We start from the raw sequence: 11,599 nt of genomic DNA, 5'->3' as shown, positions 1-11,599 counted from the left end.
ATTTTAAAAATGCAGATCTGGCGAATTTTCCGCAGAATGCAAAGATCCGAAGCTCGTTGATAAAGCAATACAGGCTTGGGTGGGAGATGCCCGGTCTCTGGCGTTCCGGATCCTTCCACAACCCTCTTCCGCCACCTTTCCCTCCACCCCCTCCCCGTCCCGGTCCAGCTCCCCGAGGGGTGAAGGAATGTTTATGGCCTGGCTCAAGTTCAACGACAAAACCCTGCCTGGAGGGGGAAGGGCGGCGAACTTCAACCGTCAGCCGAAGACCGAGCTCAGGTCTCAGACGGGGGCGACAGACTGGACACACCTAAGATGGGAAGCTGAGAGTCCAGGGGAGTACCGATTCCTCTCTCCGAGAGCTGTCTCCTTATATGCTCCTGGGGCCTGCGGTGTGCCGCCAGTAGCGCCTGCACCAACATTCGGTGCGTGCGCGCCTGGGTGGGAGTGGGGCGGTCACAGCCTGAATGGGCAGGAGGCTGTCTGATCACAGCACAGGCTTCGCCCAGCGTTCAGGACCCAGTGAGAACGCCCTTGCCCTCTTCCCTACCAGCTCTGCCCCAACCAGAGCGGAGGTCCAGACCTCCCTCCCTCAGAGACCTGCCTCTTTTGTCCCCTCTCCCGAGTTTTGCTCACATCTTCCACCCAGATTTGGTATTTAAGCATCTTTCGAGGTCCTTCTCCAGCACAGCCTTTTCCGGAAAGCCTCTCCATATGCCGTGGGGGGAGGGGTGAATCTTTCTCGGTCTCAGTTCCCCATGTGTAGGCATTTGGCCCACCTTACAATGTCAGAGATCACAGAATATAGTCCCCCGGTTTCAGGTCCCATCTGAGGAAACAGCAGACCTAAGATCTAGCAGCAAGTGAGAGGCAGAACGCGAGGCAGGGATCAGTAGGAAGAGAGTATTTCCACTGTATCTCCTCCAGCCTTCCACCTCAGTGGAAGGCTTTGCATGCAGTAGGCACTCGAAAACTGAGTGATGGAACTTGTGTTTATTCCCTGTTGTTGCACTTATGCAAATCTGCCGGGTGCACCCAGGAAGGGCTGGGTCTAGGGAGTCTGAGTGTAGCTCTGTGACCTCAAGGGATGGCTCCAGATGGAAACAGGTGAGGAGAGGTATGTTGGGAGTGAAGGAGAGGCTTGGCTTCCTATTCTCTCTCTCTCTTTTTAAAAAATTTTATTTATTTATTTATTTTTGGCTGTGTTGGGTCTTCCTTGCAGTGCGCGGGCTTCTCACTGCGTTGGCTTCTCTTGCTGAGAACACAGGCTCAGTAGCTGAGGCTCGCGGGCTCTGGAGCACAGGCTCAGTAGTTGTGGCACACGGGGGCTTAGTTGCTCCGTGGCTTGTGGGATCTTCCCGGACCAGGGCTCGAACCCGTGTCCCCTGCATTGGCAGGTGGATTCTTAAACACTGCGCCACCAGGGAAGTCCCCTTCCTATTCTCTTGCGCTGGTGTAGAACACAGAGCTTAGTCCTCAGGAGCTCCTTCTTTGGGGGTCCAGCTTAGCCACTGCTGTCTGCGACACTGATCAAGTAACTTACACTTAGTCTCAGCGTCCTCATCTTATAAAGTGGGTTCTGTCAGTGTGGGGACAGTAGCTCTGAGAAGGCATGGGCAGGAACCAGCTGGGGTGGGGAGGGTTAGGTGAGTCCAGAGTGTGTCTGTAGATTACCTTGCCCCCACCCCAAGAACAGCAAGTTAGCAGTATCAGTGGCTGAGGACATGGGCATGTGGGCCCCTGCTGCTTCTGTGCAGTTCTGAGTCTCTGTGCAGATGTGCCAGCCATGGGCAACACCTCCAGTTGCTCCTCAGATCTCAGCACTAACCAAGCTTCCAAAGAGGGCATAGGAATGGCAGAAGGAAGGCAGCCGTCTGAGACTAAGCTGCACTGATTTATTTTTTAAAGGGCCAGAGCCTTTCCCTTAAGAGTGTGTTAATAAATCATCATTACCGTTATCATTACGGTTAATTTTCACCCAGCTTTCAAAGTAGATGTTTTGTAAAGTACTGCAGTTTAAATAAGAACAACATAACAATAACGTTAATTTTGTCTGTACCAGGACTCCATCCAGTCGGAGACAAATACAAGGTCGTACTGGGGGGCCTTGCTCTCACCCGCCAGACTCTCCCCTGCCGAGGGCGCGCAGGTCCCGCGTGCTGCGAAGCGCTTTCTTTGTCCCTTTCTGCCCAGGTGTCTGCCGGTCTCTCCAGGAACCAACAAGGAGGCGCTCCGCCGAGTGGTCTCTGCAAGATCCTGACGCCCGCCCTTCCCTGCCCGCCGTGACCGCGGAGTCCCCCAAATTCCTGGGAGGAACCCCCACCCCAGGGCTCCCTGAGCGGGTCCTCAGACTGAGAGAGCGGTAACGCCCTTGGCCCACGAATCAGCTAGTTTATCTTTTTAGAGAGAAACGCACTCTTGGAGGTAGCAAAATGAACAGGTCTTGATCTGAGAAATAGGGGCATAACACTCTTGCTCCCTCTGCAAAGGCCAGGGCTGGAATTCAGCTGGGCCCCAAGGCCCTGAGCTGGGGCGGCGCCGGCCTGAAGGTTCCAGCCTCCGAGTGGCGCAGGGCTCTGCTCGAGCACCTTAGGCTAGAGGAGGAAGGACCGGAGCGCAGCACCGGGTGCCCCCCTCCCAGCCGAGCCTGGGGCGAGGCTCAGGAAGACGGCGCACATTCCCAGGGTCCCCACCTCGCGTCTGCGAGCCCAGAGAAGGCTGGAGTACCCCTCCCCACCGCAGCCCGGGGCCGCCTCGTCTCCCCGCCAACCTCGGCGTCTCTGGACGGTCTTCCGGTCGCTCTGGCCCCTCCAACGCCGCTTGGCCTCCTCCTGCCTTCCCGAGGCCAGAGATGGGACCCCTTCCCTCACCTCCCTCCCTCTTCGTATAAAGAGTTGAGGAGAGTGGGGGTAGGGGCAGCGGAGACCAAAGGCCTGAAACTTCAAGTTCGATGGCAAAGGCCCCGACCCGACCCTCACCTCTGGGCACTGGCAGACTGCCTTTCCCTCCCTAACTTTCCGAGGGTGATTGAACTCTTGCTGTTCCCCGTCATTTCAGAGGCAATTTAGGGGAGGGGGACCAGTGGTGGAACTCCCTCTTCTCTGTCTGCTCCGACCACCCCCACCCGCTTTCTACACAAAAGTAACTGGTAGCCTAGAGAGGAAGAAAGGCTGGCATCAGTTCCCCATTGGATGTTTTAAAATCTCTCCCCGAGCCCAGGCCAGCGCCTGGGGGGAGGGGCGGGGTGTCCCACTCGGGTGAGAGGCCGAGGGCCGATCCAGTGCTTTCTCCGCACTTTCCCGGAGAGGGACTATTCAGGTGGGTGAGAATGTGGTATAAATTTCTTTCAAAAACAACGGAACCTCTCCTTTCGCCCCCTCCGCAGCAGTTGCCTCCGCGCTTTATTGCCAGTTTACGGTAACGGGTTCATTTATTTAATTCACGTTTGAAGCTCTGGGGTTTCTATTAGACCAGACGGGGGCGGGGGCACAGAGGGTTTCCCCCGAAGGAAACCTAATTAAAGTGCAGCACTTAGGACCTTGAATAAAACTTTAATTAAGGGGAGGAGGGGGACTGGAGGAGGGGAGGGCAGTTGGCCCCGTGTTGGAGGAGGGCAGCCGCGCCTCGTAGAACTGGCGGGTCTTGATCTGGGCCTCTTTCCTGCCGCAGGACATCTTCTGGTCCTCGAACCACTCAGAGTAGGAGTGGCTAGCTAGGGGGTGACTGCGGAGGGGGGCACGGCTGTGCAGAGTCGCCGGCTTCGGCCTCGCGACTTCCAGGGTGGCGGGAAGCGTTTGCCAGCACGAGTGAAGGACCCCGGAGCCAGAGCCTCGGGTTCGCTCTCCGCTGGGCTGCTTCGAGAACCTAGATTCGAAAAGAGCTTCCGGAGGTCACGTCTATGCACTTCTCCACCACTACCCCCTAAGTCGGCCTAATAAAATCCACCTGGTTTGGAGTTGGAAGTAAGTGATTTCGGTCCTGGAGCAGCGTAGACGCGACCCTCGGATCCTGTTTCGACGTTTGCTGAGACTCAACCGGGGATGTTCTGCTCCGAGTAAGGGAGAGGGCGCGGAGGGCAGCTCCGAGTAAAATTACACCTCGCTGGTGAAAAGACGCCCGGTGTATTTTCCGGAGTCTATTTGTGCGCCTCTGCGTTTATTTGTTCATGAGAATGTTGTTTGAATTTACCTATTTGTGAACGTTATAGTCAACACATTTCAGTCTTAAATTTAGCAAAACCCTCTCTCCTGTAGCTTAAAATGGCCCTATTTAAAAAGCAAATGGCTACAGGCAAATACATGTAGATATATTTTGTTGTAATTTTGACACAAATTACTGAAAGATTTTTAAATGGTCGGCCTCGGTGGGAGGGGGTATAATTTGCCTCGGGAGTAAAATTGGTGTTTGGGAAGAGCTTCCATAAAAGGGTTTAATACAAAGCGAAATTAAAAAAAAATTTTTTTTTGCACAGGTTCCATACAAGTAAATGAATCGGGGGGGATAAAAGGGGAGGAAGGGGTTCGCCGTGAATTGGCCTGGCGAGGAAGATAAATATAATACTCCACTGGAACGAAGACCTGGACCGAGGGCTGATGGCGCCGCCGGGAGTCCTGGCCGCCCTGTTTTTTCACTATTCGAGATCGCTCGCTGCTCTCCTAGCCTTCCTCCTCAGTCTCTCAGCCGCTGGACCGATACATTTGCCTATACCCTGGCCCAATTCCAGGCGACTCCGGGTCCCGGCGCTCTCACACGCAGCCCCGAACACCCCAACCCCGAAGGCCCGACGCCCCAGGCATCTGGAAGCCAGAGGCTCTGTTGAGGGGTTAAAGCCGAGCAGACCGGCGGGTTTCCCTGAAATGGCGAGCTTCTACCGGAAGGGGGCGCCCTTGTCTTTTTAATAGGTCAAACACACTGGTAGCGAAATAAATCTCTAAAATCCCAAATCTTTTGTTTGTTCTAAAATTATTGAGAGAGAATAATAGAAGAGCTCCGAAACTTTAAGGGCTTGATAGCGGAGCGGAGGAGTTAGCGCTCTGGGAGTCCAGAGTCTCGAGGCCCCTGACTCCTTAGGCCTCTACCTACGCCATCTCAGGAAGTCCAAGTGGCAACACTTCTTGCGGCCTTTCTCCTCCCCATGTCGGGAGCCGGCACCAGGGCGCTCTCTCTACCCATGGGCCTATCTGAAGTCTCGCTCTTTCTGAAGCGGCGAGGGAGGGGGTCGCACCCACTAAGCTTGAGAACCTGTGATAGTAAAAGCTCCTCGCTTGAGACTAAGCTTTAAGGAGAACGTGGAAGGCAGAAAGTAACCTCCCCTGGGCGGGACGCGATACCAGGGAGCTTAAACTGGACCACGGGGCTTGGAAGAATTGTTTAAATCACGAAATTGACACCCTCCCCTTCCCCAAGCACAAGCATTCTAAGAAAACCTAGGGAGGGAGGGTGACTGCCCGTCGGGGGCTTTCCCCTCAGCCTCCGGATCCTCTTTGGTAAAAAGATTTAGAACAGTCTTCCCAACTCTCTCCCGGAAGAAAAGCCAGGACAGGGATCCCACCCGACTCGAATTCTTCGGCTGCGGCGGCCAACGCAGGGTTTCCTGGAGAAGGAGGAGCCTGCTCCGAGATGGAGCGGCCATCGAGACCACGGCCGGGGGCCTCCCTCGGGCTGCTCGCCTCCCGCCTACTCGCTGCTCGGTGGCTCGGATCGTGGGTCCGGCGTTGGGTCCTCTCCACTTCACGCCTGTGCGCTCGATCGCCGGGAGAGTGTCTGCCGGAATCCTCCAGCCTGGGCTGCAGGAAGATCCAGCTCAAACCCGCTGATTTGCTGCGCGGCCAAGGTAGCGAGTCCCACCGGGCACAGGGCCCAGGTACAGGACATCAGAGTCCCCGGCTCTGCTAACAGCTGGTCTGCCCCAGGTTTTTGGAACTCCGCACTGTTCCCATACTGTCTACGTGGCTGCGGAAAACAGAGTTGGCGCCAACCTGCCCTCCACCCACCCAGAATTCAGGGTATGTGGACTGAACCAGCGCAAAGTGAAAAGGAAACGAGTCTGTGCCCATTGTTGTCCCGGCTGCCTGCTGTTCCCCACTCTGAGACTGGGTCTTTGGGCTTCCGCCGCCCGTGGTTCTTTCACTCGAAAAAGAGCCTTCCGCGACTCCCAGGCCTGAGCCCTGCAAACTCCGCGGTGTCACCGGCAGGCAAGCAGAGGAGGAATGGGTAGTGAAGGAGCCATTTTCTGCTTTCTGTTTTTTTGTTTTTCTCCTTCTGGGCTATACCAGTGTGTTTGGGACGTGCCTACCATGGATAGGCTACTATTCCCTCATTCTGTAACCGTTTGTGCCTGGGAGGACCTCCGTCTACAAGGCCACAAATATCTATTTCATGCGGCTCCCAAATGCCCAATGAACCATGACCTCCTTAAGTCAGAACCACCAGGAACATTAAGGGAGGGTTTGGAAAGTTTTGGAGAGGAAGTGGTGAATTATCCAGGCACTTTCTCAAACCCCATTTCTCTGAAAGAAAGGAGAACAGACCCCGGAGGGCAGCTCGCTGGCTTGTTTTTCACACACGGACAAAACTGAAGAGGTGGGGATGCAGACTTCTGAGACCAGTGGGTACAACCTAGGGGATGGGCACGGAGGGAGGGAGATGCACCCTCCAGTGTTGTCCATCCTGCCTAGCTGTCATGTTAGAAAAATGCTAAAGGGGCAACATAGTCACAGGGGTGAATCTGCAATTTCTTGTCTCCTCTGCCTTCACTGGGATGGGGATGGGCTTTGGAAATGGAAGGGGTTCCAGAGGAAGCTCTCCTGCCACCGGTCTCCTTCCAAGTTTATTCGTAATCAGCTCAATCCATGAAAGCAGTTTCTAAAGTGCTCTACAGAGCTCTAGATAGAAAGTATGATACTAATTATCATGGCAACTATTACTGGTTATGGTGATTATTGCCATTGCCAGGATGAATGATTATGACTGGGACAAGGTCCTTTGGGTGATGTTACCTGGTGGACTGGGCTGTAACTCTGGGCCTCGCTGGCTCTCTGGGACCAATGGGGTACCCAAGCTGTCCCTGAGGAACAGCCCAGGAGCATTGGTCTGGGAAGAGTGTCACCTCTGGGGGCCTCTCAGCAGAGTCCTGGGCCCCAGCCTGGCTGTGGCAGGCTCCTGGTCTCCCCAGGATACTCCGACTTCCTCCTCCCCCCTCCCCAGGCACAGCCAGGGAGCTCCCTCAAGGAATACCGCTGGTTTTGACCTTGGCGAGGACTTTCTTCTCCTTGACCCGGCGATTCTGAAACCAGATGGTGATCTGGCGCTCTGAGAGGCTGGTGGCCGCCGAGATCTTGCGCCTCTTGTCTTTTGTGATGAACTTGTTAGCCGAATACTCGCGCTCCAGCTCCCGCAGCTGCCCCTTGCTGTAGGGAATGCGTTTCTTGCGGCCGCGGCGGAAGGCGCAGCCGTCTGGAGGGTGCTGCGCGCTCGAGTCTGCGCAGCAGGAGAGGGAGGGAGAGAAAGACATGCTCACACCACCGCCTGGCGCAAGCTCAGGCGCAGACCCAGGCCCCACAAGCTAAGTCATCCTGCAGGGGCACTCAGGTAACCCTACAGGCATTCGTGCACTCCTGTTCCCCCAAAGCACAAGAGGACACCTCGGCTTCCAGCTCTGATCACCGCCCAGCCTTGGAAAGCGGTTTCTGCAGGCCACCCTCACTCTTCACTGCCCTTACACCTGCAAGTCTGCAAACACACCCATCACACACGGCCAGACCTTTGCCCACCGTCTACATATGTCCACCCTCACATGCATTTTCCAACTCTTGGCCATTCTTATAGATACTACCAGCAAGTTCTGTACAGGGGGAACACGTTTCTGCCCCCACTCCCAACACATACATGCATTAATGCACACACCTAAGCCATGGCTGCAGGAAATCTAACCTTCCTTTGGAAACTGAAAAACTCATCTGAGAGAAAGTGAGGGGTTGTATTCTTTACAGAACATCCAATTTCTCTGTTCCCACTCACCCCACTGTACCCCATACTCAATGAATTTAGAGTTATTTGGCCCTTTTGAAGAATTAAACTGGGATCCTGCTGGGCAGGGATACCCTGAGCCCCAAACAACAGCAAAGAGAGCCAAACACACCAACATATTGAAAGGCTGGTCCCAAGGCCTCCTGGGGAGGTCGGGGGCTTGGTGGTCCTCAGGCTTCAGATAGCCCGCAGCTCAGGCCCTCACACAGACCCTCTGGGGCCTCTACCCAGGCTCTCTAACTGCCTGGACCCTCCTTCAGAGTCCTAATAGCCAACCAAGGAGAACCAAGCTCCTCCTCACCAGCTCCAAGTCTCCCTCCACCTCCTCCCAGGCAAGTGCCAGCAGGGCCTACAACCCCACACTCAGCGCCAAGGGGATCCAGAGTAGTGGGCAGTTTACCTGCAAATGCCGCCTTCCAGAAGGGACCCGGTGGGTTTTGTTCTCCCTGGCAACACATCTGGCTGTTCCAGCCACCGGTGAGGGCCCAGGGCTGGTAACTGTCCACAGGCAGCAGGGAGTCATGGCGAGGCTCCCCAGGGGCACCCAAGGTCTGCACCACCGACACATCCAGGTAACTGGCCATAGGCTGGTAGGGTCCCGGGTACCCCGGGTAGAAGGCAAACTCGGTGGGGCGGCTGGGGTACTCCTCCCCGGCCGCAGGAGTCTCCGCAGGGTAGGCAGCCAGGGTGGCCGCCTGGGCACAGGGTTTCAGCGAGCTCCGGGACACTCGGCAGGAGTAGTACCCGCCTCCAAAGTAGCCGTAGGGCACCGGAGCTGGGGACGCCCCCTGGGGCACCCCGGGGCATGGGTGGCACTGCTTTGGTGGTTCCGCAGAGCCTGGCAGATCCAGGGGGGCGTAGTTGACAGCGGGCATAAGCGTAGGCGCCGCCGCTGGGTGGCTGGTCAGTGGGGAGTGGGCGACCAGATTCCGACTCCCTCCGGCTCCCAGCAAGCCTTCGATTTCCTTGGCCCCGTCCAAGGTGGCATAATTGCCGGGCTCCATGGGGCCGAGGGTCGGCTCATGGGGTGCTGGGGGTGGGGGATACAGGGGGCACCCAGCTCGCTCTCCCCACCCAGGCCCCGGGAATCCAAAGCGTTTTAAATCGCTCCCAGCTCGCTCGGCGCCTGCATTCGCTCAGCCCGGCCGTCTTGACGCAGGAGACGCAGGTGCCCGGGCACGCGCGCTGATTGGCTGCGGCCTGGCGGAGAGAAGCTAATAAAATCTTCATGGCAGAAATTGCGAAAATACTTTACCCCCGCTTTCTCTTTCTCTCTCTCTCTCTCTCTCTCTCCCTCTCTCTCTCTCCCTCTCTCTCTCTCCCTCTCTCTCTCTCCCTCTCTCTCTCTTCTTCCCGCCCCCCCCTTTCTCCTTCTCTCCCTCCCTCCCTCTCTCGGTTTTTTATTGCATTTGAAAAGGAGAGAAAAGAGAGGAGGTGTCCTTTCGCTGCTTTCCAGTTTGGAGCAACCCAGCTACGTCGGGGGTGGGGGTGGGGAGTAGCGGAAGGCGGGAGAGGGGCCGCGGAGCCCGCCCCACCTCGGTCGCCTCCTCTCACTCCCCGGCTCTCTGTCTCCTGGGCTTTGGCCGGTTTAACGAGAGAATAAAAAGCTCTCCCTATAAAGTGTCCATCTCGTGGGGGGAAGGGGAGTCGGGGGTGGGGCCGGGAGGCCGCTCTGGGCCTGAAAGGGGAACCCGGGAATGTGCCTGAGTCAGAGGAGGCTGGAAAATGGGGATTAAGGGGTATTTCTGGAAGACCCTTGCTTTGAGTTCTAGGTACTAGCATCCCAGTTCACTCCAGGTGCCCCTTCCATCCTGGATACGCAGTAATAAGCTGCTCCCGGGCCCGGGGAAGTGCCTGGGACTTCTCTTCCCCAGGGGCTCAAGTTTCTGCCCAGAAAGCTCCGGATTCGGAGAGGGGTGGGAGGGAGAGGGAGTGGGACACGTGCTCCAAAGAAGGAGACTTGAGAACTGAAGACGCTAAACTTTCAGACCTAAAGTGGAAATGGAGCTTCTGGACCTGGCTGTACAAGGGGGTCTGGATTTCCATTTCCCCTATCTGCTTCCTCCAGGCTTTACATTTTCTTAGAAGGAAAAGGAGATGGGAGAGGGGGCCCCAACCACTGGAGGAATTGCCTGAGGCCTCTCTGTTGGGGCCTATCGTGCAGTGCAAGGCAGAAGGACCCAAACCAATTTGTTTCACCGATCTGTCTTCAGAGGTTTTCTGTTTCCACCACTACCCCTCCCAAATCGAATCCTTCTGGGTTCACTTTTTCTAGAACTCACAGTTTTTCTGGCGAAGACAGGAACTTTTGCATTCTACACCAGGGTCAAGGCAATTATATAGAACAGACCACCCTGCCCTTTAGGTGGGCTTAGCCGTGCCCCCTCACCTGAGTTCAATCTGGGTCTGAACTTGAGCTGTTTTTTTGGGAAAGGGCCCATGCAAACTGGAGTTGCCCCAAGTTGTAGGGCTGTAGTGAAGATGAGAGATCACCCTCAATGGACACTGCTAATAAATGAAGACACCAAGCATGAAATCCTCAATGGATTTTGTTGTATTTGAAAACAACATGAGAGAAAAGGGAGGAGATGTCTCTTTGATGCTTTCCAGTTTCTTATTACAGCCTCTTGTTTGTCTGATTATGAAAAGCAGAAATACCAGGATTTTTACCTAAAGACTAAGAATTTTTTTTTACTGGTTTTTGCTTGGTAGATGACAGCACAGGCATGAATAGATCCCTAAATTTTAAAAATAGACCAATCAGTTCCATTTCTGGGAATATACCCAACAGAAATGAATGTTTATGTTCATCAATAGGCATGTACTAAAGTGTCCAAAACAGCTTTATTTATTATAGCTCAAAAATATAAACAACCGGGCTTCCCTGGTGGCGCAGTGGTTGGGAGTCCGCCTGCCGATGCGGGGGACACGGGTTCATGCCCCGGTCTGGGAAGATCCCATGTGCCGCAGAGCGGCTGGGCCCGTGAGCCATGGCCGCTGGGCCTGCGCGTCCGGAGCCTGTGCTCCGCAACGGGAGAGGCCACAACAGTGGGAGGCCCGCGTACTGCAAAAAAATAAAAATATATAAACAACCCAAATGTCCATCAATAGTAGAATGGGCAAACAAATTGTACTATAATTAAAGAATGGAGTACTAAACATCAATTAAAAAAAAAAAAAGACTGCTACACACAACATAAATCGCACAGATAGGTGGGTGAAAGAAGCCAGACACAAAAGAGTAACTTTTGTATGATTCTATTTCTATGCAGTTCAAGAATAGCCAAAATCAGTCTATGGTGATAGAGGTCAGAAGAGATTACCCTGGGGAGGGGAGCTCCTGACAGGGAGGTGATGTAAGGAAGCCTTTTGGGGGGCTGGAAATGTTCTCAATCTCAATCTATATGACACTTACATGGGTGTGTTCACTGTGAAAAAATTCAAGACGTACACTGGCTATTTCTTCACTTTACATCAGCCTATTTTTTAGAAGGAAAAATAATTGAATACAAAAAGTTAAAGATTCATAGCAACACTGCCTGCAACTGTGCTTTTTGGGTATTAGTGTTCA

At 54.7% G+C, this 11,599-nt stretch overlaps 1 protein-coding gene across 1 annotated transcript; it reads right to left on the bottom strand.

The window, feature by feature from the left end:
- Positions 1-6,821: 6,821 nt before the first annotated feature.
- On the bottom strand, positions 6,822-9,176 carry HOXB13 (homeobox B13). Its single transcript, XM_007465101.1, has 2 exons — positions 8,429-9,176; positions 6,822-7,479 (listed from the first exon to the last, which is right to left on the bottom strand). Exons 1-2 carry the CDS (start codon positions 9,030-9,032, stop codon positions 7,226-7,228), a joined length of 858 nt encoding a protein of 285 aa, XP_007465163.1. The 5' UTR covers positions 9,033-9,176; the 3' UTR covers positions 6,822-7,225.
- Positions 9,177-11,599: the final 2,423 nt, after the last annotated feature.

The sequence above is a fragment of the Lipotes vexillifer genome, unplaced genomic scaffold (assembly GCF_000442215.2).
Source record: "Lipotes vexillifer unplaced genomic scaffold, Lipotes_vexillifer_v1.1 scaffold591, whole genome shotgun sequence".
Lineage (NCBI taxonomy): Eukaryota > Metazoa > Chordata > Mammalia > Artiodactyla > Lipotidae > Lipotes > Lipotes vexillifer.
Note: the sequence above shows the minus strand (reverse complement) of the source record. Positions and strands in the feature narration are given on the sequence as shown.

What these genes read in the sequence shown, in the direction of transcription:
- HOXB13 (XM_007465101.1), bottom strand. Translation starts at nt 9,032, where the DNA reads ATGGAGCCCGGCAATTATGCCACCTTGGACGGGGCCAAGGAAATCGAA. An exon ending in CTGGAAGGCGGCATTTGCAG is followed by an intron (nt 7,480 to 8,428) that starts GTAAACTGCCCA and finishes CCTGCTGCGCAG; the next exon opens with ACTCGAGCGCGCAGCACCCT.